The following is a 25,718-nucleotide window of genomic DNA, read 5'->3' on the forward strand; positions in this document are numbered from 1 at the left end:
TTGTGCGCGTTGTGATGGATATCAACAAACAGAGGTGTTGATAATGATGATATTATTATCTTAATGGAAGAGAAAATGAAGGGAAATGAGAGAGAGAGAGAGAGAGGAATTCAGACACTGCAACAACGGAAAGGAACAGCTTCAAAGGTTCTCTCTTTTAAGCAGTGATGGGGTGCAAATTCTCATTCCGACGATGATTCCGCTTCGAGCTCGCGTGGGGTGAGAAGGAAAGGCTTCTCCAGCTCGAGACGTCATCTGGGTCTCCTCTTCTTCCAATGATTTTGATCGAAGTACAGAGAGCGAGAGAGACAGGGAGAGGAAGATTCTAGGGGCTTCGAGCTCTTTTAGCTTCCGAAGGAGGAGGACTGGTTGACTCTGAAAGTAAGTATGGAATGGAATCGTTTGGGCTTCTGAAGTGGTTCGGTTCCTGGGTTCGAGTTCGGAATACGTGTTGTTTCCGTAGAAGATGATGGAATCGTGGGTTCCAAGTTGAATATAGATCATAAGAAAGTTCATCGGTTGTGTGAGCTTGCTCTTTGATTCTGTCTTCGTACTTAACTGAGCTCTGTGTGTGCGTGTGCGTGTGTTCCGTGTATGCGTTTGTGCGTGTCGGGTTGAGCTGTTTTTTTTGGGGGAATTTCAGGTTTCTTTCTTTGATGAGTTTTTTCATTCGTGAGTTGATCACCATGTTGATTTTGGTTTTTTTCGATGTCCCGGTTTTTGCAATGAGTGCAGGTATTGGGGACTTATCATTTGCTGTTCGTTTCCCCCTTCTTTTCCGTGTGCAGCTTGGAGAGGTCATGAATTCGACGTCCACTCAGTTTGTGTCTTCTAGAAGGATGGGGATGTACGACCCCATTCATCAAATGGGAATGTGGGAGGAGAACTTCAAGCCGAATGCAAATCCTAATGCGCCGGCAGCTCTGATCATACCGGTGCACGCGAGTTTGGACAACCAGGTGCGCCTTCTTGCCTTTTCCAATTCCGAGGAATCCAGTTGCTGTAATACGTGCTGCTAGTTATGAGTGTCGTGTCTGAATCAGCCTGTCTTGGTCTAATTCTGTCTAGTCGGAGGATACTTCTCATGGATCACTGGATACTCCTGGCAAGTATGAGCAAGGAACCTCGAAACCTTCTGATAAGGTATGAGTAATCTGGCGCCAAGCACTTCTCTGTTGGAATCTCGCTCTTGTCGGACACATGTATGTCTATTGTTAGCGTGTCGTCCTCTACCTAGTGGCGAAAGTTCCGCTTGATCGGTAGGGCACAGCTACTGACTACTTATTTGGAGGCTCCTGCTTCTGTTTTCTATGTTTTGAGGCTCCTCTTGCATGTTGCAGTATATCCATGAAGTAAATATTCCTTTTGCCATTCTGAATTCTTTGATTTGGTTTCGGAGCGCCCTCATGATGGAGTTGCATATTTCATCTTATTTTTTACTTTTCTTTAATACGGTTCATTTATCTTGATTCACCATCTACATACTCAAAATACAATGCCTTAAGCGAAACTGCACTTACATTTCAATTTCGCTTCATATCACTTCAGGTGCAAAGACGTCTTGCACAAAACCGTGAGGCTGCGCGCAAAAGCCGTCTGCGGAAAAAGGTAATGGTAGTTGCAGTTGGAATTGCCATGCTGCTTTGGCAAATTGTATTCGACCTGAATTTCCGTCTGTGAATGTTCTATAGGCTTACGTTCAGCAGCTAGAAGCAAGTCGTTTGAAGCTTATGCAGTTAGAACAAGAGCTTGAACGAGCTAGGCAACAGGTATGAGAGATTTTTTATTTTTTGTTGCGTTCTCTTTAATTCCTTGCACTGACCATGGAAGTCATAAATGCTCCAATACAGGGTCTGTATACGGGTGCAGGAGTAGATTCGGCTTATCCAGGATATGGTGGATCTTTAAATGCAGGTACTGAAGTTCTAGATGCCTCAGTTGATACTGTTGAGACTATTGGCTTCTTGCTGTCATTTTATGTAGCTGATGTAATCTATTTTCGATAATCAGTTATCTTGTTACATTCAATTAATACTGAATTTAAATGCTTGTGAAAATGTCAAATGCTATGGCGTTCTATTTAGGACTTGTCTTCTTATTTTCCATCAAATAAAAAAGGCTGGCGATGTCTCGGGAGTGGCGCACCAATTCTTGATTAAGCTTACTTGCATCAATAAAAGTTTCTTAAAGATCTCTCTGGGATCTGCTTGACATTTTTTGGCATGCTCAGTGAATCGGACATAACTCTTTATGAGCACCCCGTATACAGCTGGATGCTCTTTTCCTGTTTCTCTGACACCATCCATGCTCGGATTGCTGTAGGAATCGTTGCATTTGACATGGAGTACGGGCACTGGATTGATGAACAAAACAGACAAATATGTGAGCTGAGGGCTGCTTTGAATGCTCATAGAAGTGATGTAGAGCTTCGCATCCTCGTGGAAAGTGGCATGAACCATTATTCTCAACTTTTTCGCATGAAAGCGGCTGCCTCAAAGGCCGATGTTTTCTATGTGATGTCTGGAATGTGGAGAACACCATCGGAGCGATTCTTCCTCTGGATTGGGGGATTTCGTCCTTCAGAACTTCTTAAGGTAATATAGGGTTCGATTTGAACAAGAAATCTTATTTTACATTGCACACAAGTCTGGACATTGTCTAGGACTCCCTAGTAACTGTCTTGACCTCATAGATACAGCTAATCACTAAATGCTATTGAAAAGCACGACATTTCCCAACCTGTAAATTTGTTTCTTTTCTCAACCAAAATTTGACGGTCTTTACTTGTTGGACTATGAAGAATCATATGTTCTGCTTCTTGTTTCTTCTAGCAACAGATCTTGATTAGCATTGCATGTTTTGGATGGTACACGTGCATCCTTCAAAATGACAGACCTATTGTGTAGACAGAATATTTAAATCCGATCTTCAACTGAATTTCTGTCTTGCATGTTATTTTTGTCAGTATTTCTTACTAGAAAATTGTCCTTACTCCAGGTTCTCATGCCTCAGCTCGACCCCTTGACAGAACAACAATGGGCGTTTGTTTGCAACCTCAAACAAGCTTGTCAACAGGCTGAAGATGCCCTAAAGCAGGGTCTGGATAAGCTCCAGCACACTCTGGCCGAGGCCGTGGCCAGTGGTCATCTCGGTGAAGGGAATTACATCCCGCAGGTGGCTGCCGCGATGGAGAAATTGGAAGCTCTGGTCAGCTTTGTGAATCAGGTACTTAAGTGCAAGACTATGGTTAGAATGTACTTCGAATTCTTTGTTGATTTAGGCAAGAAAACACATGAATGAACTTGGCTTGGATGATTCCTTTTCTTTCAGTAGCAGAATTTGATGATACGTGTTTCAAAATGGAAAGTATGTAGACAACTTTACCGCATTCTCTGAAAAATAAGAAGTTTACTCCACCAAAAAAGACTAGAATGACCCAATTGAACTAAGTCAAATGAATGATCCCACAGCAGAATCATTTGATATTTGTGATGAAATTAAGTGAAGTTTCTTTGTACATTTAGGCAGACCATCTACGTCAGGAAACACTGCTGCAGATGTCCCACAACCTAACAACACGGCAAGCTGCTCGGGGCCTGCTTGCCTTGGGGGAGTACTTCCAACGCCTCCGAGCTTTAAGTTCCCTTTGGGCTACTCGACCCCGTGAACCCGCTTAAATTCACTTCATCAAGTCGACATGGATAATTTACAGGATGAAATCTCATGTAGAGCCATAATAGGCAAGCCAAAGGTGCCGTTTTGCATGTCAGCCATAGACATCGTGTAGAAAGTTTCTAATGCCCATCATTTTTTTTTCTAGGCGGCGTCTGAAAAATGAAGTTGTACATACCAACATTTATCTTGGAGCTGTAATCTCTTTTACCTTCTTTCGGGCGTGCTGTAGTTAATGTATCGGGTACTTCTTGATTAGGTTTACGACAATTGCTTTATGAGCCAAGTTAATCTGTACTTGATAAGTTTGACAGAACATAGTTGTGTATAGATGAGTTGTGCTGTGTATTTTGCGCTGCTTATCGATCACTTTGTAAATAACAGATGCTCATGTTCAAGTCATTAGTCAGTCGATACGTGAATTTTGATTTCGATATGTTTGACATAGTTGTGCAGGGATGAATTGTGCCTGTATACTCAGGCTTCCAGTTTACCTTGCTTTAAATACTAGATTGGGACATTCGATAGACATGATACGTATTTAAATCCATCGTTCATGCAGATTGTAAATTTTCTGGCCGTTTTTATCATCAGATTGGCAAAAATTTCAAACCCGCTCCCATTTCAAATAAAATTCTGTGGGTGGTGTCGATACCGAACGCATCAGGATTACTTTTCTCTTAAACGGAAGTGTTAAGATTAGATATAGGCGTAAGGACGCATATAAAATGAAGTACCGAAAAGAAAGAGTAAGGTGAAAAGACTAGGTGAAAGCGAGATTGCCACCCAAATGAAATTGCAAAAGGCGAAAGAAGATGCACAGGTTCTCTCAGTCCTGTGAAGTAGCCTGAAAACATCAGCTTATCTGGTCCTTCAACTTGTGCTGTCTGACTATGTTACTCTGTAAGTCACACTGACTACTTGATAGGAGGCTTGATGTTTTCATTTATGATTTGCTAGTCAAGTTGATGGATTGAAGGAAAAAAGAATGATTCCCTCTATGAACAGAATTACCGACTACCGAAAGAAGCCTTCGAATATAATGGTCGAAGAAACGAGACAGGAATAAAATCTGCTACATAATAATTACAGTTAAGGCCAGCTGCGTGAGCCAAACGAGTTCAACATTCTTGAAATTAACATTGCAAGATTAGGATTGAGCGAAGAAAAGGAAAAACTGGCAGCATCAGAAGCAGAGCTACAGCTGAGAATGTTTCTTCACTGATGGATTGGCGGAACTAAGGCTGTCTCAGCTTGTGGACTATTCCAACAGCTCACAGCTTGGAGAGGGCATAATCAAAAGCATCGATGAGGAAATCTGAAATTCACCAAAACGCAAGGACACGGGGACTGTTATAAAACTGGCACAGAGCATAATTTGACTACCAATTGATGAACATTATCATCAATTGGGTTCCCAGGGGTAATAAAACAGTACCTGCATCATCTTTGTTAAAGCACATCGGGGGCATTATTCTGAAGACATTTCCATGCAAACCGCCCTTACCGACCAGTACACCAAGCTCTTGAATCGGGAATTAAGAAAGCAAAGAAAAAGGATTAGTGTGATGGGGAAAAGTTCGCAGAATTCTAACTAGATTTGGGAGGGGGATATTACGGCTCGGTTCGATACCTCTGAGTTTCTCAAATAAGACCGCAGTTTCTGCTTTAGCGGGCGTCTTCTCTTTTCTGTCCGTGACGAGCTCGATGCCGAGCATTAAGCCCCTGCCTCTAATATCTCCAATGACTGTAAAGAAATGTTATGGCATCATATACATGTCAGGCGAGCAACTTCACTTACTAAACCTGTGTCGCAGCTATTTTGAATCTTTGTTCTCTTTTCAGAATGACAAACCAGATTAGTGATCTGGAAGTACTACAATGCTCGAAAAAAAATATATATATATAGACCAAACTCATATCTTAGTATGCTGAAAATTCGGTAGACTGCCCACACCCATTCAAATGGTTGTTGATGACACTCTCAAAGGTTGAAGGAACTACCCGAGTTCCAAAAATAAGATTAGCAATCCCTCGAAAGAAGTAAAGCGCTGGGAACAGATCCAACATCTATTCAAAAAGACTCGGGCCCAGCGTAATAATCCTACAGAAGTATCTACTCCTCACTTTCATCGCAATCACAAATATTATACTATAAGCACCCTCTCGCTTTCCTCTTTCCATTACCTCTCCTTACTTTTTCTAAACACTCCATAAGCTGCACTGGAGCCAGGCTCTAAGACATCCTACCAATATTTTCGGAATCCTATAAAAGAGAGAAGGAATCTCCCGTTAACAAACCAAGTTTCCTAACAGATATTACAGTCATAAGACTCAAAACTATCATCTTTCTTAAGAATTAGGCCAAGACACAACAATCAATGGCTAAAAGGTATTACTACATATATCATCACAACCATCATCCTTTTATCAAATGAAAAAAAAAAAGAATACACTGTGATAATTGTTATCAGAGGACGCGAGCCTGGTTCTCTAGGTTCTTGATGTACCCATCTGAACTAACATGATATCAGAATATCGATATAGTGAGCACACCAGGTAGGGGGTAGAAAGTTTAAGCATCTGGTTCAGAATTATGTTGCCAGCAAATTTTAGGAAAGTATAGTTAGCTTAAAATATAACAAGCACATTCTTTTGAGAGTAAATCGGCTGGGGAAAATCTTCCAAAGCAAAGTTGAAGATTCCTTACTATCATATCTCTCCTGAAGATCCCTTAAACGAGCAGTCAACTGGGAGCCAACATGTGCACAATGTTCTTGGCGTTTCTCCTTATCTAGAACTCTAAGCACTGCGTGTCCACCAGCAGAGCAGACTGGATTACCACCAAAAGTGTTGAACTGAATTTTCTGTGCCATCACACTTGCAATTTCTGGCGTCGTTACCACTGCTCCTAATGGCAAACCATTCCCAATTCCCTGGCAAATGCAATTGAAGAATACAAAAACAACAGTGTGACGACTCGCAGCACATGAGCTTTGAAACTTAAAAAGTATTCTGATGCACACTATATAAATGGGATGTAACATTTTTGCTTTCGTCAGCCGAGGCCCTAGGCACAGTTGCTATCCTTAGCAAATCTGTATTAACACAAAACTTACATTTTCTTCATATTCAAAGGACATTTACTACTTCTTCGTGAACAAACCACGAGATATTACTAATTTTTCTCGCAATAAGATGGAAAATGGAAATGCAAGATTGTGGAAGGATTAATCAGAAACCTTGAAAATAACTAGGAGACTATGCAGACCTTTGCCATGGTGACAATGTCTGGAATGACACCCTGGGTTTCAAATCCCCAATAATGGCTCCCAGTGCGACCAAATCCAGTTTGCACTTCATCTGCTATGCAAAGACCACCAGCCTTGCGTACCATGTCATACACCAGTTTTAAGTAACCAGGGGCCAATTCCACAGCTCCCCCAACTCCCTGAAGAGGCAATTTCATTGTAAAATAAGTAATAAGTCCAGGAGCAGTTGCATTGATGACTGGTTAGAAGTATAACGTGAAACTGTTTATGCTGACCTGAATGGTTTCAGCTATAAAACCAGCAACTTTTCCTGAGGTACCATAATCGATGTGATCTTGCACGTCTTTTGCATAAATACTGGCATCAGAGCCAAAGATCCCATGATATGGATCTGGATTCATAACGTGATGGATTTCTCCCTGCAAAGCGAGAAATTGTATTTTGACTAGACAAGAGAAGAAGATCACTAAAGTAAGAAAGAAATGCATCATGCCTTATTGATAATTGCTATTGTCAATGCCAAGTTTTCTACAGTATTATTTTGGCAGCAGTAATCCAGTGTCTCCTAAATAAGACATACTGATGACCACTTGACCATGACCATTACGTCTCTTGCTTCTTGAGAAGTAAACAAGCATTAAAATATTTCACAATTATTATGAATAGTTTACTCATTTCCACTCCTTTGTGTCATTGATAACGATAATAAACTGAAGCGCGTATCAAGGCGAGGAATTCATGATGTTCAAACCTGCGGTATTGAGTACTTCCATGTGTTTAATGCCGTAAGGCCTATTGTTCCAGAACTGCCACCATGGTATGCGTTTCTCAAGGAGATCATTTCAAGATTACCACTATATAGTCGAGCCATCAGCATTGCCAGTTCATTTGCTTCTGAACCAGAATTCACAAAATACACAACCTGTATCATAATAGCATTCCAGCTGAAAGAATCAATATAATCTGGGATTATTAAAATCAAGATCTAAGAACAGGATTTGCATATTACTCAAAGAAACGAACCTTCAGGTTTCCCGGCATTTTCGATGCTAATGCCTCAGCAAAATCGGCAATTGCATGGTGCAAATATATGGTTGTGGCATGCTGCAGAAGCTTGCTTTGCTCCACAATAGCATTCAGAACTTCAGGATGGCAATGTCCACAAGATACGGTAACAATCCCAGCAAAAGCATCAAGATATCGCTTGCCATTCTCATCAAACAAATATTGCATTTTCCCTTCGACGATATTAAGCTGTACAAACAACAATAGATATTTCTTTACCAAAAAAAAAACAACAATAGATATTTGAAAGAAATTGCAAACACCTGGAGCATAAACAGCACATCGGAGAATCGCATCCAGTTACGCACCCGCCACAAAGAGCAACTGACCAGAGGGGTTCCAAAAGTCTCGTTTTTACATAACAAGGATGCACATACATATGACAAAACACATAACCACCAATTGGGCGATTTTCCAGCCACACTAACTGATCAGAGACGCAGAATTAGCAGTTGATTAAGTATCTCGGGCACAACCCACGTCGATCACGTCACAAATATCAAACTCAACTCGAAGAATTTCTTCATGATGCTTTTCAACAACTTCCTGGCCTTGGAAAAATCTCTCTGACATCATATTTCAAGACGATGCCAAGAATCTTTTTGGGCACTCATCCTTTTAGGGAAAGAAAATGAACGAAACAAAATCATCTTTTTTCCCCTACTTTAGTACCCATCAAACAGATATCTTCCTGTACGGAAGAGGAGAAGATGATCAGCTCTGCCAATTAAAGCGCAGATGATTCACTCACAAGTTTTTTTTTTTTTTTTTTGGTCACTTGCAAAGTTGAAAAAACTGCAAAAAATGAGCCACTTCCAAGCAGAAAACAGGAAAAGCAATCTAAATCCAAACAAAATCAAGAAGAAAACGCCACATGTATCAGAGGCAAAAGCAAAAAGATTACAGACTTCGCTCGCATGCACAAAGGCACATGCTCATCAACATAACAGCTTACGGGCTTTTGGTAATAGTAGAAGAGAGAAGGGCCCAAGAACTTCTTGCGCTTCTCAAGAACCTCATCGGCCGAAGGCCCTTTGTACGGCTTCGGCACATAATCGAACCTCGGCATCTGAGGCGGAGAATCAGCAGACGGCGACGGCGACGGCGACGACGAAGGGACCGTCGAGAACGAACCGCAGAGAGCGACGCCATTTCGAGGGACAAGACGACGGTGCTGGTCACGGGCTCTCAGAATGCTGTTCCGCCACGCCATCTCGTCGCTCTTCGCTGATCAAGAACTTCCAAAGAAGAGACACAGTACGAGAGACGGTGGGTAAAAGTTCCGGCCTTTAGTGCGAATGACAGTACGAGCGCTTAAAGCGGGTGAGTCAGCAGACTGGCTTTGGGGGTCTTGAAAATTTTGGGATGATTAGTCTTAATCTTGATGGATTACTATAATGTCTGCATCATTCGTGTCTGATTTTTTGTCGCCTGTCGAGAAGGAATCTCAGCTGCTTCATGACGTGGAATTTCCCATTTTTTCTAAGTCTATCTCTTTTGGATTATGGCAGGGAATTGAGTGCGGACCGATCGACAAGTTGGCTGCAAGCAAAGATTCGAGGGCCTAGCTGCCTAATTGAGTGATCTCTCTATAACGAAAGAACATAAACTTTCGAGAAAAATTAACGAAAAAGTCATAAAGCTATTAGAGGACGGCCAATTTAACTCTAAATATTTCAGTTGTGTTAATTTAGTCGTATATATTTTGACAATTAATTAATTTAATTATAAACCTTTCAATTGTATCAATTTAGTCTTAAATATTTTAAGGTTTGTCGATATTAACCCATTCGGTTAATTTTGACAGAAAATTGTTAACATGACCGTCTAGTCTATGTCGATCGTTCTACATAGCATGGCCTGCGCCGACGTGAACAATTCTTACAAGTTTTTGTTCTTTCAATATTTTATTCTCTCCTTCTTCTTTTTTTCCTTTTCTCTCCACCAGTCATTGTTGGGCCTCATCGATGGCTCGCAGCGAAGGTCGCCAGCCTTAGGCAAGGGTGGCCTTCACCCTTGCCGAATTGATTAAGGCCGGTAACCTTCGCCGGCCATCGACGAGGCCTAGAGATGGTCGGAAGAGGGAAAAGGGAAAAAGAAGAAAAAAGAAAAGAAACGGAAAGGAAAGGAAAAACAATAAATTCATTTTAAAAAGTTGTATCAATTAACCACATCGACACCAGTCATGTCACATGGATGGTTGGTACCGACTAGACCGTCACGTTAGCAATTTTCGATCAAAATTGGCTGGAAAGACTAAATTGACAAATCGTAAAAAAATTCAGAACTAAATTGGTGCAATTAAAAAAAATTGGATTATATTGGCAAGTTGTCAATAAGTTCATGACTAAATTGACACGATCTTCAACCTTTTTTTTTTTTTTTTGACACGGTCGAAAGGTTTAGATCGGTATTGGCCACATACAATAGGTTTAAAAAATTTGGACAATTTTCCCTAAATTTCTGATCAAATATATAAAACTACAAACTTTATAATGTGGAGAGTCAAGGGATCACAACTTGCTGATTACAGTAAGTTCAATTCTCATTAAGGCGCAGAAGATATTCTTGAAATATTTTCTCTATTTTGCAAATCAAACAAAAAGAAAATTGTGGATCCGGTTTGGTTTCGATAAATTACATTGGAAATTTGATTAGAAAAACAAACGGACCGAACCAAAATTTATTTATGCTTCAAATTTTCACTATTTTTTCGATTATTATATCCTAGTGATAATTAATTAATTACACAAATGATCTCTTATTTCATTAATTATCTAATGCTTAGCTAAATATATTATAGACCAAAAATTTAGTTTGCTTCTTAGGTTTGTTTGGACACCAAATCCAAAAACTATTGGCAATTTATCTGGAGCTCATTTCCACCACCTCTTGTCGCAATTCGATATTTGAAACATGACCGAGCGGCAGCTTATACTTCCTTTGGCTCGTTTCACTCTTGGATTGTCTAAGCTCGGCCTTTCTCAAGAATCGCTCACTCGATTTGTAGCGAGAGAAAGTCTACAAAAGTGTTTAGAGAGAAACTCCGAGAGAGAACATAATTGCTCAACTATAAAATGATATAATCGAGGGAGAGGGCTCCCTCTATATATACAAGAGTCCATCTAATTACAATCATAATAGTGGCGATTCACTCCCGCTTAATGATCTAACGAAAGACAGACTCAATCCTCATCTCGATCAATCCAATGATAGAGATACATCTCGATGGACACCAATCCCTATTCCATAATTCAATGTTGGAAGTTGAGTTCCACCTATCAATCCAAACAGCTCGTCTCTCCGAATTGATGACTTGACAAGCCGTCTGTGACACGCCAATGTTGTTGGTGCCACCGGTTGTCCCGGGTCGCCACTCGCCACCACAGGCATGTGTGGCTGGTCCCTTGCCAATGGTTGTCGATGACCCCTTAACACTTGAAAAATATTATGCATAAGAATTGCTTACATTATCTGTACACACCTTTCTTTGGGCATACATTCTCTCCATACACCAACAGTCGTAAACATGTCATGAAAATGTATTTTATAAACAAGTTTTCTTGTGTGAACATTTTTCATCCACGATCTCTCCCCCTCGTTAATCAACGAATAAGGGGAGACTGAGAATTAAAATTGGATAGGTTGCTGAGATTTACATTAGAAACCCACATGAACTCAGCAGTTTAACTTTGATTTACAATCTGCATCAAGCTGTTTTGAAAACTCCCAGGAACAAGACCATTATAAAATTTGGCACCATAAAATGAGCAGGAAAGTTGCGTAGCCATATATAGAATCTGCGCTTATGTTCAGCCGCCTTATTCTTATTCTCTTTTCCTTTTAATTTCCTTCTTCTCACAACTCAAAGGGCACTGAAATGAATCTCGTCATAATCAGAAGAGCTGAAAAACTTGCTCCCAGAGCATTTGAAGCGCCAGAGCTATGTTAGCGAAAGGCGACAGATACAAGAACTTCTATGAAACCAATTAATGTCGAGTGCAGTTCACTTGCACATGGAGATCCGTTCCCCAACAATGTGTTGGAAAAACCAGCAATGCATAATGTCATTTACACCATCTCAGTATATAATTCTGACTCCGCACGAGAAAACAGACACCTGCCAAAATTGTTGTTTGTCCGAAAATTTCCTCCATGCGGTTTCAGCATCAGCATAAATCTGACCCCCTCCTCTGTTCCCGCCACCTTATAGGGCAACACATGGTAGGAGAAGGGTTTTACAGCATGATAGAATTACCCATCAGCCATTGATCTGCTAACATCTTGCAAGATCATTCAGACATTTGACACAAGTCCTTTTACATCAGAACTCTTATCGACAATCTCCTTCTACCAATAGTCCCGACAAGAACACGTACCATCCCGGAAATGGTGGAAACGGGTAGAGTCTCTCACAACGATTTCTCTGCCAGCTAGCTTAGCTATATACTTAATGGCTGAGTGGCAATCATTACAGATCCTTAGGTTCTTCATGATCCTTAATGTAGTGTTCTCTGGAGTGTTGAGTAACCCAAAGGCAATTGCAAGTTTCTCGCTGTGATGTCTGAGAATCTGCTCCTTCACCTCTTCCTCAAGGTCATGCATTACTGACTCAGTGTCTGGAACAAAACCCATCTTCTTTATCTCCTTCCAGATCTTATCAATGGTTTTGTAGATTGCATCTTTCTGTGGGTGAAGCCCATCTTCGACACCAAATACATGAACCTCGTTCCTTATCTGAACCCAACTAGTTCCTTGTTCTTTTTTAACTCCTCTGTCCTTCATGGACTTCCTAACTTTAGCAGCATCCTCCCATTTTCCACAGACCATATACAAGTTTGCCAAGGTTGAGTATGCACCACTGTTATCTGGATCAACAATAAGCAGCTTTTCTGCGGCAAACTTTGCAAGTTCCACATTTTTATACAGTCTACATGAAGCCAGAAGTGAACCCCAGGCACTAACATCTGGTTCAATAGGCATGTTCTCAATAAACCTCTGGGCCTCATGTAGCAATCCAGCACGCGCATATAGGTCAATCATGCAGGCACAATGACTTAGGGTGGGTTCAATTTTGTCCATATGTCGCATCCTGTCATAATATCTGCGTCCCTGTTCAACCAATCCAATATGCGTACAGGCAGATAAAACACCAACATAAGTTATGTGGTCCGGTTTTATCCCTAATGTGAGCATCTTCTCAAACAGTTTTAGGGCATCTTCTCCAAGACCATGTTGAGCCAAAGCAATAACCATGGAAGTCCAGGAGACTGTGTCCCTGTTGTCATGTGCCAACCCGAATACTTTTCTTGCGTCATTGATGTTTCCAGATTTTGCGTACATGTTTATCAGTGCGTTGCTCACAGATACAGAAGATGATTCATACGTTCTCATGGCATTAGCATGGATCTGTTTTCCATAATTGAAAGAAGCCAAACTTGCACTTACAGTCAACATGACTGCTAAAGTATAGCTGTTAGGTCTGGGGCCTTCTCTAAGCATTCGTTTGAAAATCTCTATTGCGTCGTCGTTCAAACCATTCTGCACATAACCTACAATCATAGCTGTCCATGTAACCACATCCCTCTCCATCTGTAAGTCAAATATTTGTCTGGCAGGATTTATATCTCCAAGCTTCACATACCCATCCAACAATGCTGTAAAAGCGATTATATCCATATTTGAAGTCCCGCATTTTTCAACAATTTGTCTTGCTGTTTCAACCTCACCAGACTTTGCATACATCGAGATCAAAGCATTTTCAACTGCGTTTGACATATCAAACACGCTTTTCACCATGTAAGCATGAATTTCTTTCCCAAGCCTTATATTTTCAAGATTAGCACAAGCAGACAAAACACTTGCCAAAGTAAATTTATCAGGCTTCAGAGAACGATCTTTAAGCATCCTAGAGAAAAAATTCAGTGCTTCAGTATCATGCCCATGCTGATTGAAACCTGCAATCATCGAATTCCAAGAGACAATATCTCTTTCGTCCATCATATCAAACTGGGCAACAGCAAGGTCAACATGCCCAGAAAGCATATGCATCGAAAGCATCACATTCCAACTTGATGTGTTCTTCAACTTTATTCTATCAAATACCATCTTGGCTGTCATATGATCACCTGACTTTGCATACATGTTAAGGAGAGAATTCGCTACAGAAACAGAGCTACTCAACCCAAGTTTAACTACTGAAGAATGAATCTTTCTACCTACAATCAAAGCTTTAACAGCTGCGCAAGATGCAAGGACATTAGTCAAAGTATACTGGGTAGGCAAAACTCTCTCTGACAACATATCTACAAATAATTGAATTGCATCTACAAAGCGACGAGTCCGATTATATCCCACAATCATTGCCGTCCAAGAAACGGAGTCACGTTCAGGAATTTCCCCGAATAAGCAATGCGCTGTGTCTACAAAACCCTGCTTCGCATACATGGACAGGATGGTGTTCCAGGAAGATGTGTTCTTTTCAGGCATTTCATCGAACACGCGGCGCGCATCGTCCACAAACTCAGATTTAGCGTAGAAATTCATGAGATTATTCATCAGGAACAACCCAAAATGTAGACCCGATTTGATTATCTGAGCATGGACTGATCTTCCGCCGAACGGGTCCTTGTTTTTTAGGCTGGTCTGAAGCAGATAAGCATAAGAATCCGAAGGCGAAGGAAAGGGAGGTGGGTTCGAGATTTCCATCATCAAAGAATGCTTTTTGACGACAAACCATCGACAAATAAAGTGTCACAACATTCACGTTGCGTTCTGAATGGTCGAATGAAACTGTGTCTGAGGAAACAGTTCGAGCTCCGTTTCCAACCGACAGAAGTTGGCGCAAATAAGTCTACCAAGGAACATAAATTTTGGCGTGAAAAAGATAAGCATAATTTAAGAAGTGAACAAAAAATAATTTAAAACATGTATTTTTTTCACGAAAAGTAAAAAATTTTAAAAATTTATTAAATAATCGTTAGTTTTGCTTACAAAAATGATTTAAATGAACATAAATGTTGGCGTAAAAAAACATAATTTAAGTAGTGAACAAAAATTTAATTTGAAACTTGCATTTGTCTTGCAAAAAATAAATGATTTAAAATTTTTTCAAAATAATTGCTTACAAAAATAAATAAATGAAATATGTATTCATCGTATGCAAAATTGTGTAAATGTTGTCCATAATAAAAATAATTTTTATTAACTAATTATTTCATATTATACAATCTATTGTTGTGAGGAAAATAGTTTTCAAATCTTTTGTTTTATGCAAATCAAATATATCTCTTTGTTTTCTTTAATGATACGATGAATGAAAAGCTTCATTAATGATACCATGCTTATATCTCTTCTTTAATTATCGCTAGCGTAATGCAATTTTCTTATTTAACTTTTCTTTTTTCATTTGGTTTGAGCTCAGAATGTCGCATGTATTAATACTTCATGGGACCAAACTTTTTCATCCAAGGATTGGAAATGGACTACTGGGGTTTAATAATAAACGTGCTTTATCAATCTGGAGATTTAAAATTAGTGAAAGTTCAAAATTCAGATGTGGTTTAGATTTTTTTTTTTTTTTTGGGGTCGACTATGTGGTTTAGATTAAGCATGTATCGTATTGAAGTATACGCCTAGAAGAAAGCCACCCCTCCATCTAAATCACAAGACGAAATGTTTAAGTTTGTAGATGGAGAAGGAATATCTAAATTACACAAACAAGAGAACTAATTGTGAATTTGACAAACAATCCGAAATAAACTGTAATCGAATCCAACTCTTATATCTTGTTCGCAAGTTCAATCCAAAGGCAAGCTTACAGATGAAGGGCACGTGTATAAAAAGAATATACACCCCCGTAAAACAAGTGACATAGGTTATCTTAACAGTGACGAGAACTATATAGTTTCTCGTGCATGTCGAATTTCGTTGACACCCGGAAAATAATATGTAAACCTGGTTGGAAAATTATGTGCCAAATTTTATATGGACATCTTAATAGGCTCCATGTGTCTGAATACCATTTCAATTTACCAAAACTACATAAAATTCACTTCCCAAAATATTGTTCTCACGCTATTTAGTGGCAAACCGTGTGAGACGTCCCGTTCATTGTTATTAGAAGTCCAGCAAAAATGTTAATAATTATTATTTTAGTGGTTTACAATAACTTCACTCACCAGTCAACTTCTTCTAATTAATGGCCATAGTAGAGTACACGGCGGCCCTTAAATCTCAAATAATGCATGAAAATAAAGCAAACCGTTCATTTCATAGAGATTAGTCCCGCTCAACCATCATTATTAGGACATAATGATCAACTAGGCAACCACAAAGAATTTAAGGACGTGAAGGGCAACAACTCATCATATAGAAAATGCAGCTCAACTTCAACTTCCCCATACAAGAATGGCATCTTAACGCCTGCTTCATGGTCATCATACTTGAGAATCTGGCCTCTCCTTGAGAAGAGGGTTCGTCCAATCAAACACATCATCAGGCTTTCATAGGAGCGTACTCCGACGGTTTCTCTCGATGCGCCTTGCTAGATGCTTACTTAGTCCACGTCAAGATGGCGCACGACGCGGTCATTGCAAGAAGCTTCGGCAGGTTTGAGAGGAAGAAGTTGGTGTATGGTGCATTTGTCCTTGTGTTGAGCTTTTGCGCTGTCTTCAGGTTGAGGGTCCTTCACCAACGTGTGAGTAATCCACCTTGTTTCTTGCAAGAACCGAAACAGTCACAAGCCAAAGTGTTAAGTTCTCAACTGAAGCTCCTAACATGCTACAATACTGACCTCATGGTCCAGAAATTGATGTATTATCAGATGCTGCATTTTCAGTGTTTGGCAAATTTTCTGAAGCAATCTTGTAGGGTACATTAACTTCCCTTGCTTTTTCAGTGATTTTGCGGTTGTCAAATGTGTCCATACCTCCTGCAGTTCTAGAAAACACTATGGCAAAACAGGAGGAGCAACGATCCAATTCCACGATTTTCCAGGGTACTGCATCCTCAATGACTGATCAGCTGAGTACGTAATCGTCCTAAATGTATATGTCGGGCGTTTTTCTCATTTGATTAGACTTTGTTTTGTGTCGGAGGTTCTGATTATTTCGCTAATAATCTTGTAGTGGCAGAAAACGTGATGAAGCAAAGAGAGCCACCGTGCCATGTTATGGACCTGAGATCAGATTTATACAACATAACTGGTGAAGTGAGGATCCAAGCCAATTCCTCCACAGTTTTCATCCCTTTCCCTGAAAAAAGAAATTTGTTTCGAGGATACAATTCCTGGAAAATAAGACCATATTCAAGAAATAAAGACTTACGACCAATGAATGGCGTCAGAGAATGGTCGCTTATACCTGCATTTTCAGATGTACAAGTTCCTCAGTGCACTAGAAATCATACCATCGTCTCCATTCTCTTCTCCACAGGAGGATATGCAGGAAACCATTTCCATGACTTCAGTGATATCATAATTCCGTTGTACTTAACGTCCAGGTCCTTTAATGGAAAAGTGCAGTTCCTCATTTCAGAAAACAGCTCTTGGTGGGTCATGAAGTTCCGAGCAATTTTACAAAATCTTTCTTACTACCCAATTATCCATATCGACCAAGAAGAAGATGTTCATTGTTTCCCAAGCATCGTCATGGGTCTTCAGCGTCATGGAGAGCTACATATAGACCATTCCATGTCTCCCTACACGATGAGAGACTTCAGAGAGTTTTTGAGAAGCACCTACTCATTGACAAGGAGAAATGCGGTTAGACTTAGACATGGCGACACTAGAAAGCCTCGTCTTTTGGTAATATCGAGGAAAAGGACTCGATCGTTCACTAATTCTACGAATATTGCAGAGACAGCGGAAAGTATGGGGTTTGAAGTGATTGTCGCTGGGGGGGACATACACATCGTTAGATTTGCAGAGATAGTGAATTCTTGCGATTTGGTGATGGGAATACATGGAGCTGTACTTATTAATGCTCTCTTCCTTCCCGATAGTGCAGTTATGATACAAGTAGTGCCGTTAGGTGGTGTGGAATTGGTTGCGAAAACATACTTTGGAGTGCCCTCAAAGGAAATGAACCTAAGGTATCTAGAGTATAAGATAGGGACAAAAGAGATCACTCTGATAGAGCAATTTCCACTAGACCATATGGCCCTGAAGAATCCATATTCACTCCATAGATGTAACTTAGAAGCTTTTAAGTCAGCTTACTTAGACAAGCAGAATGTCACAATCGATGTTAGGAGGTTTAAACCCACTTTGCTTAAAGCCCTTGAGCTTTTGCACGAGTAATGGTCAATGATCACAGACGGACGTTGAGCTCCTTACCTGGATAAGCTGAACTTTTATGAGGCACTATGCATCAGTGAAATGTAGACAGTGATCAAAACATTACTTTCTCAAGGGAAGAATTCTAGAATGAAAAACATTAAACAGGAGATATCTCAGACTGGGATACACGGAAGATAAATTAGAAGAAAGATATAACAAGCACGAAATAAAGATGCAAACAGTACAATATGAGAAAAGGGTCACATAAAGAATTAAGATAAAGTGAAAATCCCCATATTTATTGGGCAAGAAGGAAAAAAGAATGCGAGATCTAGATAGAAGTAGGATAAAACCTAATGACTCGCATGATGAGGTCCCAGATTCTTACTTTAGTAAGGAAAGTAACATTTTGTCCATTGGAGTACCTATCGGACTATTTTATGTAAAAAAAAATTAGTAACTCTTGAGGGCTCAAGACACGAGCAGCAATCGGGGGCAAAAGTTAGTTCCTCACAGCTAACATTAGACAAAAAATGTTATTTTCTCAAAGCAATTTGTTAGATTACGCATGCCAATTTTCCCATCAAAATGATATGATTCAAAAAAATGACAAGCAAACTGTTCATTTACAGTTATATCGAAACATAGGAACCTACAGCACTACTGAGGAATTTAAAATGCACTGTAAACCTAGCCATGCCTAGTGCAATCAAAAAATGGTGATCTATTTGGAAATAAATGCCAGTGATATAACACTCCGCATTGAACCTTTTAAAGAGAAAAGAGAAACCATGAATGCTTATCATGAATGGTTTGGAAACAACCATTTTTTCTTCCAGGATAGCATCATGCAGTAACACTTACCGTAAAACCGAGCCATCTTTCTCTGTGGACTCCTAGACTCCAGCAGTAAAATAAATGCTTTACCACTAACCAGTAAGCATAGCAACCTCGTCGCAGCTTCTACTTGGAATGTCTATACCCCGATAGCTTGGGGTTTTTATGGAAGAGAGCCATCCAGAGAAAAGTATCCATCAAGCAATAAGGACAAAAATCAGCCATTGTGGCTAATCAAAAGCCAAAAGAAGAATTGCCAGCCATTGAACACATGTTTCAAAGGGTAAACGGTGGTCTCCATCTCGAGATCAGCAGGGATCAAGAAAACCCCCTCACAAATTATTGCCTCTCGAACAAATTAGCCCTCCTACATGATGTAACATATTACAAGGCTTTAATTAGATGTCCACTAATACTATACGTCTAGAATATGACCTTTGTAAGCTATAAGCAACTGGTCTGTATCATCTCTAAACCGTGATATGAATCTCTCTATGAATGCTTCCTCATTTAATTCCAGCATTTCAGTGAAACTCGGGTCCTTCTTCATTAGCCCCCTTAACTTAATGACCTGCAAAACTCTGCATCGAGGGACCACGCGATCCTCCATGCTGAGCATCAGACAAGAGGGTCTACCGACTATCAAAGTCCTTTTGCACTTCACGATGTTGAGCAAAAAATCAATTCCAAACTTTAGTTTCTCCTCAGAGACCCTGAGCAGAGTCGGTGCCCTTCTTAACATTAAAATGACATCCTCCTCCGTGAACCCAAAGTCCCTAAACAGTTTCACTTTTTTCCCTAAGGTCTTGGCACTGATGCAACTGACTGAATAGAGCGCATGAGCTAGCATCCCAGAATTCGGTGAAAATCCCATCTTGAGGACACGCGAAACAAGATCATTAAGTCTCGACTCCTTAGCAACAAAGAGACTCGGCTGCCTCTTCAATAACATTCTATGCTGATACCCAGTAACCCCACAACTCTCCAAGAAGGCAATGTTGCGACTGAGAACTGATTCAGGGTCCTTAGAGACTATCCACTTGCACCTTCGCAGAACCACAATCAAATCTCTACTGTCCTTATCATCGAATAAAACTCCTTTCAGGATCTGGACGTTGGGAACCAATCTCTTGTTCAAACTCACCGACAAAACCGACGCGCTCTTGGAAATGTAGTTCCCCAAATCGGCGCCCACGAGACCCAGCCCTTGGAAAAAATCAAGCTTCGGTTTGAGGGTTTTCCCAATATCAGCAAACAAAATCTGCGGACAGACAATAACGGAAGACCGAATCTGAGCATCGGAAAACCCGAGTTTCTGAAAATACTTCATCACAGCTCGAGAATTCTCCACGGAATTGGAAGTGGCCCGGGGGAATCGTTTCGAGACGGCAAGCGCTAGGGGCCGGGAAAAATTCAAGCTTCTCATCAGGAAACTGCTGAGACCATCCCTTATGTCCGGACTTTTAGCTGAGAAACAACGTGTGCATAGCTTCGCGGGGTTCAACGAAAGACGGCGAAAGAAAGAGACGGAGCAGAGAGAAATGAACATGCGCATGTGGGGATCAAAGAGCAGGGTGAGCGAAACAAGGTAAAGGCATGAAACCGAAATGAACCCCCGTACGAACTACCGAAACACCACAAATCCTCTCTCAATCTCCTCCAGGATCGTCTTCGGATGGAGCAAACCGCATTCAGAAGAGGAGAATCTGCGAATTTTGGGTAAGTTCATCACCTGAAAACGAAGTGAAGAAGCCCCATTTTGTCCCGAACGAAGAGCTTTGCAAACGGAATGCAACCCAGAAGATGCGATGACTTGTGGGTCTTACAGCATCCGAAATCGTGATGACGATGCCGAACGATTCATCGCTCGCTAGAGTCTCCGACCGGAGGTGAGAGAGTACAGCGTAGAACCCTCTATAAACCCAAGCAATATCGTGCTCTTGCTCTGTTTGTCGTTCATATTGTTCCCCTTCTTTAAAAAGCATAATTCCCTTTCAAAAAAAATACCTCAATTTTAAATCCAATCTTTCTGATAAAAAAAAAAAATCCAATCTCAAATGTGGGCCCGACTTTTTTTAATCTAAAAAAATCCTCAACTTTAAATCTCAAATCTATCCCCAAAAAAAATTTATCTTAAAAAACCCTACTTCAAGTCCGGTCTTATGTTTATCCTGAAAATTTTTTATCTCGAAAAAAACCCTCACATTTACATCCAGTTCCAAATCTACTCCGAATTTTATTTTGTTTGAAAAAAATCACAAACTTTCAATCTATTATCATATTTAACCTAATACGGTCCCGACTTGAAGTGGGATTTTCAAGTCGATAAAAAATCCACGCCATCAAAGTAATCCGACGGTAAGTATGGACCGTGGATAACAAATACACCTCGATAAAAATTGCTGAAATTGTCCAAAATAAAATCGTTATAGCATATGAAAATTGGAAGACATAATGATGATTTTTTTTTTACATATGGCAAATGGGGACAGACTTGATATTAGAGTAAAAATTAATGATTTTTTTATAGACTTAAAGTATGAGATTTTTTATGAGACAAAAGAAGTTCGAGGGAGATTTGGGGAACGAGGCCCTCTTTTTTTTTTACGCCAAACTAACTTTTTAACCACGAAAAATTTCAAACTAAATTTACCCGCCAAAAGCCCCAGTGCGGTACACCTATAACAAATTTATTGTTCGTTATTTCCATTAAATTAGGCTAATACCATAAAAAAAACCTCAAACCGGTACTCTAGTGACAAACAAAAGGTAAAAATCCTAAACGGGTATACCCGTCAATTGACGCGTGTCATCTAACTTAACAATTTAACAGAAAAATTTAACGAAAACTAATGGAGAATAAATTTGTCATGTGTTTGTCGGTTTAGGATTTTGGTGGTCAAAAATTAGTTTAGACTAAATTTGTCACATGGATATTAGTTTAAATTTTTCGTGATATTAACAATTTTTTCCCTTTTTTGTGTGTTAAATCACTCGTGTTATAAATTTTTTTCTTATTTTTATTTTCTGGACCTTTGTAACTTACCTCGACTTAAACTTTATAAGGAACTAGAAAATAACCGTAATACTATATCAATCCATATCACATTTTATGTGATGTTCATTCATCTCTTTTTTCAATTCAAAATCCATAAGAACTAAAAAGTAGATATTATAGATCAAATACTTAAAGTTTATCGATCTAATGTAACCCTTTTGGCAGATGTATGTTGTGTATATCACGTGGCAAGTGCAAGGTCAAATGTCACAAGACATGTGCAAGCATTAATTTTCTATGAAACATAATATATTCTATATTTTTTATTTGATTATTATGGATAGTTATCAAAATCAGTTCACTTTAAGTTGTTGAAATTCAAATTTTTTTGAAGATCTAAAAGAAACATATATGTATATATATAATGGGTCCATCTATAATTTACTATTCGATACAAATCTATCAATAAAATTGATTTACACCTTGTTACTAGAAAATATGCACACAAAGTTATGTGTATGCAAATGATGGGCAAAAACCATCTAATTAAGTAACTTTTGAATCATTAGATATTGGATTCACTAAATACTAAGGAAAGAGAAACATTTCAACATTTGAACCTCTTTTAGAAAGTTCGTTTTATAAACCTCGAAATTTTAATTTGCAAGTGATAAATTAGATTATTATTTACATGTTGTTCACATAAATTATTGTAAAATATATAGTTAAAGATATTTTGGGAAGAAAAATTATTGAGGTCCCTTCAAAATAAGAGGCCCCCTTTGTTTTATGTTATAGTACAGACCATTGTAGATAGTCTTGTTACTATATACTAGTTCAATTATCAACCAATGTGATTTTGTCCTATTTTTAATTATGTTACTTGTCATTATGTTTCGATATGATCCTCTGGTCAATAAAACAAAATAGAGCAATCTTACCATGCATGTAATATACTAGCTCATGTGCCCACGTATTGTGTTGACCATTAAAATATTTTGTGTAATGACCTTATTACAAAATACTTGAATTAGTAATTGGTGTAGATAAAATATCAACACGATACGAAGAAATTGTACACAACACTATGGGAAAGTAAAATCTACCATGATTATAACCTTTTTTTTTGGAATGGTTGTATATAATAAACAAAGACCATGTTTTAAAAAATTGAAACAAGTGTGAGGATAAATTGAATTATCAATTTATGCATTTATCCTCCGATGAAGTATTTATAAATTATTTAATTCGGAGTATCCTGGACAAGAAAAAAAGAATTTAGGACTTCTCAACAAAATAATACTTTGGTTCGCTATTGCTATTTCGACGTAACAATTGCAAGATTCTAAGTGAATATTGTTATATTTAGTCTATTGTTATTCATACCAATCTCGCGGGGGCTTAAAAATAGGATGTCCCTTAAAAATAATATTTTGATTCACCATTGGTATTTTCGACATAACATTAGTATTGTCATTCAGGAAAGTTGTTCAAGACGTCCTCAACTTATTGCACTATTATCAATTCAGTCATAAACATTTTAATTTTGTCAACTGAGTCCTAAATTTTTTTACGTTTTGTCAATTGAGTCAATCCGGTTAATTTTAGCACATCGGGAGTAGACGTGGATAATTTTGAATAATATTTTAATCTTTTTTTGGATTTTTTATATTTATTTTTTATTTTTTTCTTCTATTTTCCTTCTCTATTTTTTTTTTTTGTTTTTTCTTTATCCCTCTACTAGGCTTCATCGCGGAGGTGGTTGACAACCCTCGCTAGCCTAGACTAAGGGGATCCTCGTTTGATCCGAAGAGGGCAGCCTTCGCTTGAGGCCGGCGGAGGGAAAAGGGCAAAAAGTAAAAAAGAAAAAGAAAAGAAAAGAGTAAAAAAGGAGAATTGAGCAAAAGAAGAAAGAAATAAAAAATAAAAAAATATTAAAATAAAATTAAAAATTGGTCGTGTCACACTGGTCATCCTACCGGCCACATCACATGAGACGACCATTGTCCACATCAACGATTTTCGATCAAAATCGATCGTATGAACTCAATTAGTAAAATGTACAAATGTTTAGAACTCAATTGATAAAATTAAAAGACTCGGGACTAAATTGGTGTAAGTGTAATAGGTTTCGAATTTTTTGGATGATTTTTCCATAACTATTCAAATGGATTGTGCATTTCAAAATAGGACATAGTATTGTTTTTGTTTTTTTTTGGGTCGAATAGGACGATGTGTATATGCATACAAATGTGCACACGCGTTGTGTGCAAGAAATTGACATTTGAAGTAAAATGAACGTAATACCAAGTAATTTAATGCGCATTAATAGATAGAAAAAGTTATTTTGAGATTTAAAATATCTTTAGGAAGGTTGCTGTAGGATAAAACAAATAAATTTTTTAAATAATGAAAATGATATATAGAATAAGGTAATTAATTTACTCGCTCGTCCATCGGACACACTATTTATATATATAAAGAAAAAGATAATGCTGAATGTATAGGGAAGGATAAAAACGACTAAGATCCATTGAAATTAGGATCTCATACTTTGGTTCATAATGGTAGAGAAAAAGATACTTGGTGTTTCATATTCAAGTCGTAATACAAAGATAAAATGAAAGACAGAAAATTTCACAAAGCTCCTTCAAATTCAGGGGTATTATATTTTTGCCTCCAAAAGTTCTCAAATGTTGCATACTACTACTCATCTTAGCATTCATTTTGTTACAGCTATCAACACTTCTGTACGCGATTTCGAAGGAGTAAACTTGTATTTTCTTTTTTTTTTTTGGTGAAATATCACTTTTACAGTGGATTTATGTATAAAAAAAATAAAATGACTAAATTAACATGGAAAGAACAAATAATATTGAATAATATATATTGCCAAGAATGATGAGATATCAATTGAACTAATAAGATTCTATTTGAAGAAGAAGAAACTACAATCAAGTGAAAAGTGAAAGGGCCTCTGTAACAAAAAGGATGGACACTCGTCAAGTGTTCTAAATGCTTAATTAACGAGATAAAATGGTTCATCGCTAAAAATGTTGCAAAAAAAAATCACCTTAGATTTGGTTTAAAATTTCATTTATCAGTTGAAAACATCATTTTTTTTTTCTCTTTTATAGTCTTTTGAATTTTTTGCTATCAAGTGAAATTTCACATTAATTATCCCTTTAAAATATGCATAATAAGTAACCAATATTTGGCTTCCTTTCGTAAGGGTCTCGGGTTTACATCCATCGCTGCTGCTGTCTGTTGATATATTCGTAACTCTAATTAGAATACTTTTAACGGATATCTACTTGTTCACCTAAAGAAAGAAACATCACATTGTTTTCGACATACTAGCTGTATTGTCTTCGCATCATGCAAGAAAAATAACATGTTTACGGTTGAGTTATTTCAAAATTCAATTATGCTTTTGCCGGGAACTTCACAATTATATGGCGGCTTTAATTTGCAAATTGTTATTATATATGTTTTTTGTTTCCTCCAATTACCCCGCCGTTGACCCCACGCCACTGTCTCAATTCAAAAGGTTGACTTTTTTTTTGGGGGGGGGAGGATTTTTGGGGCCAAATCG

General features: G+C 38.6%; 5 protein-coding genes across 14 annotated transcripts; 2 read left to right on the forward strand and 3 right to left on the reverse strand.

Annotated features, from left to right (window-relative positions):
- The first annotated feature begins 484 nt into the window (after window positions 1-484).
- Window positions 485-4,034, forward strand: LOC115738957 (transcription factor TGA4-like). Of its 2 annotated transcripts, none has more exons than XM_030671776.2 (8): window positions 485-959; window positions 1,069-1,143; window positions 1,549-1,608; window positions 1,692-1,769; window positions 1,851-1,914; window positions 2,323-2,594; window positions 2,998-3,225; window positions 3,525-4,034. In XM_030671776.2, the coding sequence occupies exons 1-8, from the start codon at window positions 657-659 to the stop codon at window positions 3,675-3,677; spliced, it is 1,233 nt and encodes a 410-aa protein (XP_030527636.2). In that variant the 5' UTR covers window positions 485-656; the 3' UTR covers window positions 3,678-4,034. The 2 variants fall into 2 exon arrangements, with proteins under 2 accessions (XP_030527636.2, XP_048135643.1); XM_048279686.1 differs by having other exon boundaries at window positions 3,013-3,225.
- A 659-nt stretch (window positions 4,035-4,693) lies between these two features.
- Window positions 4,694-9,320, reverse strand: LOC115738845 (alanine--glyoxylate aminotransferase 2 homolog 1, mitochondrial). Of its 2 annotated transcripts, none has more exons than XM_030671583.2 (9): window positions 8,965-9,320; window positions 7,968-8,198; window positions 7,696-7,866; window positions 7,220-7,363; window positions 6,944-7,123; window positions 6,383-6,608; window positions 5,306-5,419; window positions 5,111-5,197; window positions 4,694-4,990 (listed from the first exon to the last, which is right to left on the reverse strand). In XM_030671583.2, exons 1-9 carry the CDS (start codon window positions 9,220-9,222, stop codon window positions 4,947-4,949), a joined length of 1,455 nt encoding a protein of 484 aa, XP_030527443.1. In that variant the 5' UTR covers window positions 9,223-9,320; the 3' UTR covers window positions 4,694-4,946. The 2 variants fall into 2 exon arrangements, with proteins under 2 accessions (XP_030527443.1, XP_030527444.1); XM_030671584.2 differs by lacking the exon at window positions 8,965-9,320 and adding an exon at window positions 8,255-8,939 and having other exon boundaries at window positions 7,968-8,222.
- A 1,772-nt stretch (window positions 9,321-11,092) lies between these two features.
- Window positions 11,093-14,900, reverse strand: LOC115738844 (pentatricopeptide repeat-containing protein At2g22070). The gene has a single exon (XM_030671582.2). The coding sequence runs from the start codon at window positions 14,718-14,720 to the stop codon at window positions 12,360-12,362; it is 2,361 nt and encodes a 786-aa protein (XP_030527442.2). The 5' UTR covers window positions 14,721-14,900; the 3' UTR covers window positions 11,093-12,359.
- A 1,356-nt stretch (window positions 14,901-16,256) lies between these two features.
- LOC115738846 (transcription termination factor MTERF4, chloroplastic) lies at window positions 16,257-21,062 on the reverse strand. 8 transcript variants are annotated; one of them, XM_048285463.1, is made up of 4 exons: window positions 20,858-21,062; window positions 19,223-20,636; window positions 17,372-17,747; window positions 16,257-17,263 (listed from the first exon to the last, which is right to left on the reverse strand). In XM_048285463.1, exons 1-2 carry the CDS (start codon window positions 20,881-20,883, stop codon window positions 19,541-19,543), a joined length of 1,122 nt encoding a protein of 373 aa, XP_048141420.1. In that variant the 5' UTR covers window positions 20,884-21,062; the 3' UTR covers window positions 16,257-17,263; window positions 17,372-17,747; window positions 19,223-19,540. The 8 variants fall into 8 exon arrangements, with proteins under 8 accessions (XP_048141420.1, XP_048141407.1, XP_048141411.1 ...); XM_048285450.1 differs by having other exon boundaries at window positions 17,372-17,513; window positions 17,605-17,747; window positions 19,223-21,062; XM_048285454.1 differs by having other exon boundaries at window positions 17,372-17,513; window positions 17,605-17,708; window positions 19,153-21,062.
- Window positions 16,582-18,387, forward strand: LOC115738828 (beta-1,2-xylosyltransferase XYXT1-like). The gene is made up of 3 exons (XM_048278403.1): window positions 16,582-16,849; window positions 16,909-17,037; window positions 17,138-18,387. The coding sequence occupies exons 1-3, from the start codon at window positions 16,582-16,584 to the stop codon at window positions 18,307-18,309; spliced, it is 1,569 nt and encodes a 522-aa protein (XP_048134360.1). The 3' UTR covers window positions 18,310-18,387.
- Window positions 21,063-25,718: the final 4,656 nt, after the last annotated feature.

Source organism: Rhodamnia argentea, chromosome 1 (assembly GCF_020921035.1).
Source record: "Rhodamnia argentea isolate NSW1041297 chromosome 1, ASM2092103v1, whole genome shotgun sequence".
NCBI lineage: Eukaryota > Viridiplantae > Streptophyta > Magnoliopsida > Myrtales > Myrtaceae > Rhodamnia > Rhodamnia argentea.

Excerpts from the sequence above, each read along its gene's own strand:
- LOC115738957 (XM_030671776.2), top strand. The coding sequence starts at position 657 with ATGAGTTTTTTCATTCGTGAGTTGATCACCATGTTGATTTTGGTTTTT. Across the intron at positions 1,915-2,322 it reads TGGTGGATCTTTAAATGCAG|GAATCGTTGCATTTGACATG; the intron begins GTACTGAAGTTC and ends GGATTGCTGTAG. Across the intron at positions 3,226-3,524 it reads TGGTCAGCTTTGTGAATCAG|GCAGACCATCTACGTCAGGA; the intron begins GTACTTAAGTGC and ends TTGTACATTTAG.
- LOC115738845 (XM_030671583.2), bottom strand. The coding sequence starts at position 9,222 with ATGGCGTGGCGGAACAGCATTCTGAGAGCCCGTGACCAGCACCGTCGT. Across the intron at positions 6,609-6,943 it reads ACATTGTCACCATGGCAAAG|GGAATTGGGAATGGTTTGCC; the intron begins GTCTGCATAGTC and ends TGCATTTGCCAG. Across the intron at positions 4,991-5,110 it reads CTTTAACAAAGATGATGCAG|ATTTCCTCATCGATGCTTTT; the intron begins GTACTGTTTTAT and ends GGTGAATTTCAG.
- LOC115738844 (XM_030671582.2), bottom strand. The coding sequence starts at position 14,720 with ATGATGGAAATCTCGAACCCACCTCCCTTTCCTTCGCCTTCGGATTCT.
- LOC115738828 (XM_048278403.1), top strand. The coding sequence starts at position 16,582 with ATGGCGCACGACGCGGTCATTGCAAGAAGCTTCGGCAGGTTTGAGAGG. Across the intron at positions 16,850-16,908 it reads TCAGATGCTGCATTTTCAGT|TGATTTTGCGGTTGTCAAAT; the intron begins GTTTGGCAAATT and ends TTGCTTTTTCAG. Across the intron at positions 17,038-17,137 it reads CTCAATGACTGATCAGCTGA|TGGCAGAAAACGTGATGAAG; the intron begins GTACGTAATCGT and ends ATAATCTTGTAG.
- LOC115738846 (XM_048285458.1), bottom strand. The coding sequence starts at position 20,680 with ATGCGCATGTTCATTTCTCTCTGCTCCGTCTCTTTCTTTCGCCGTCTT.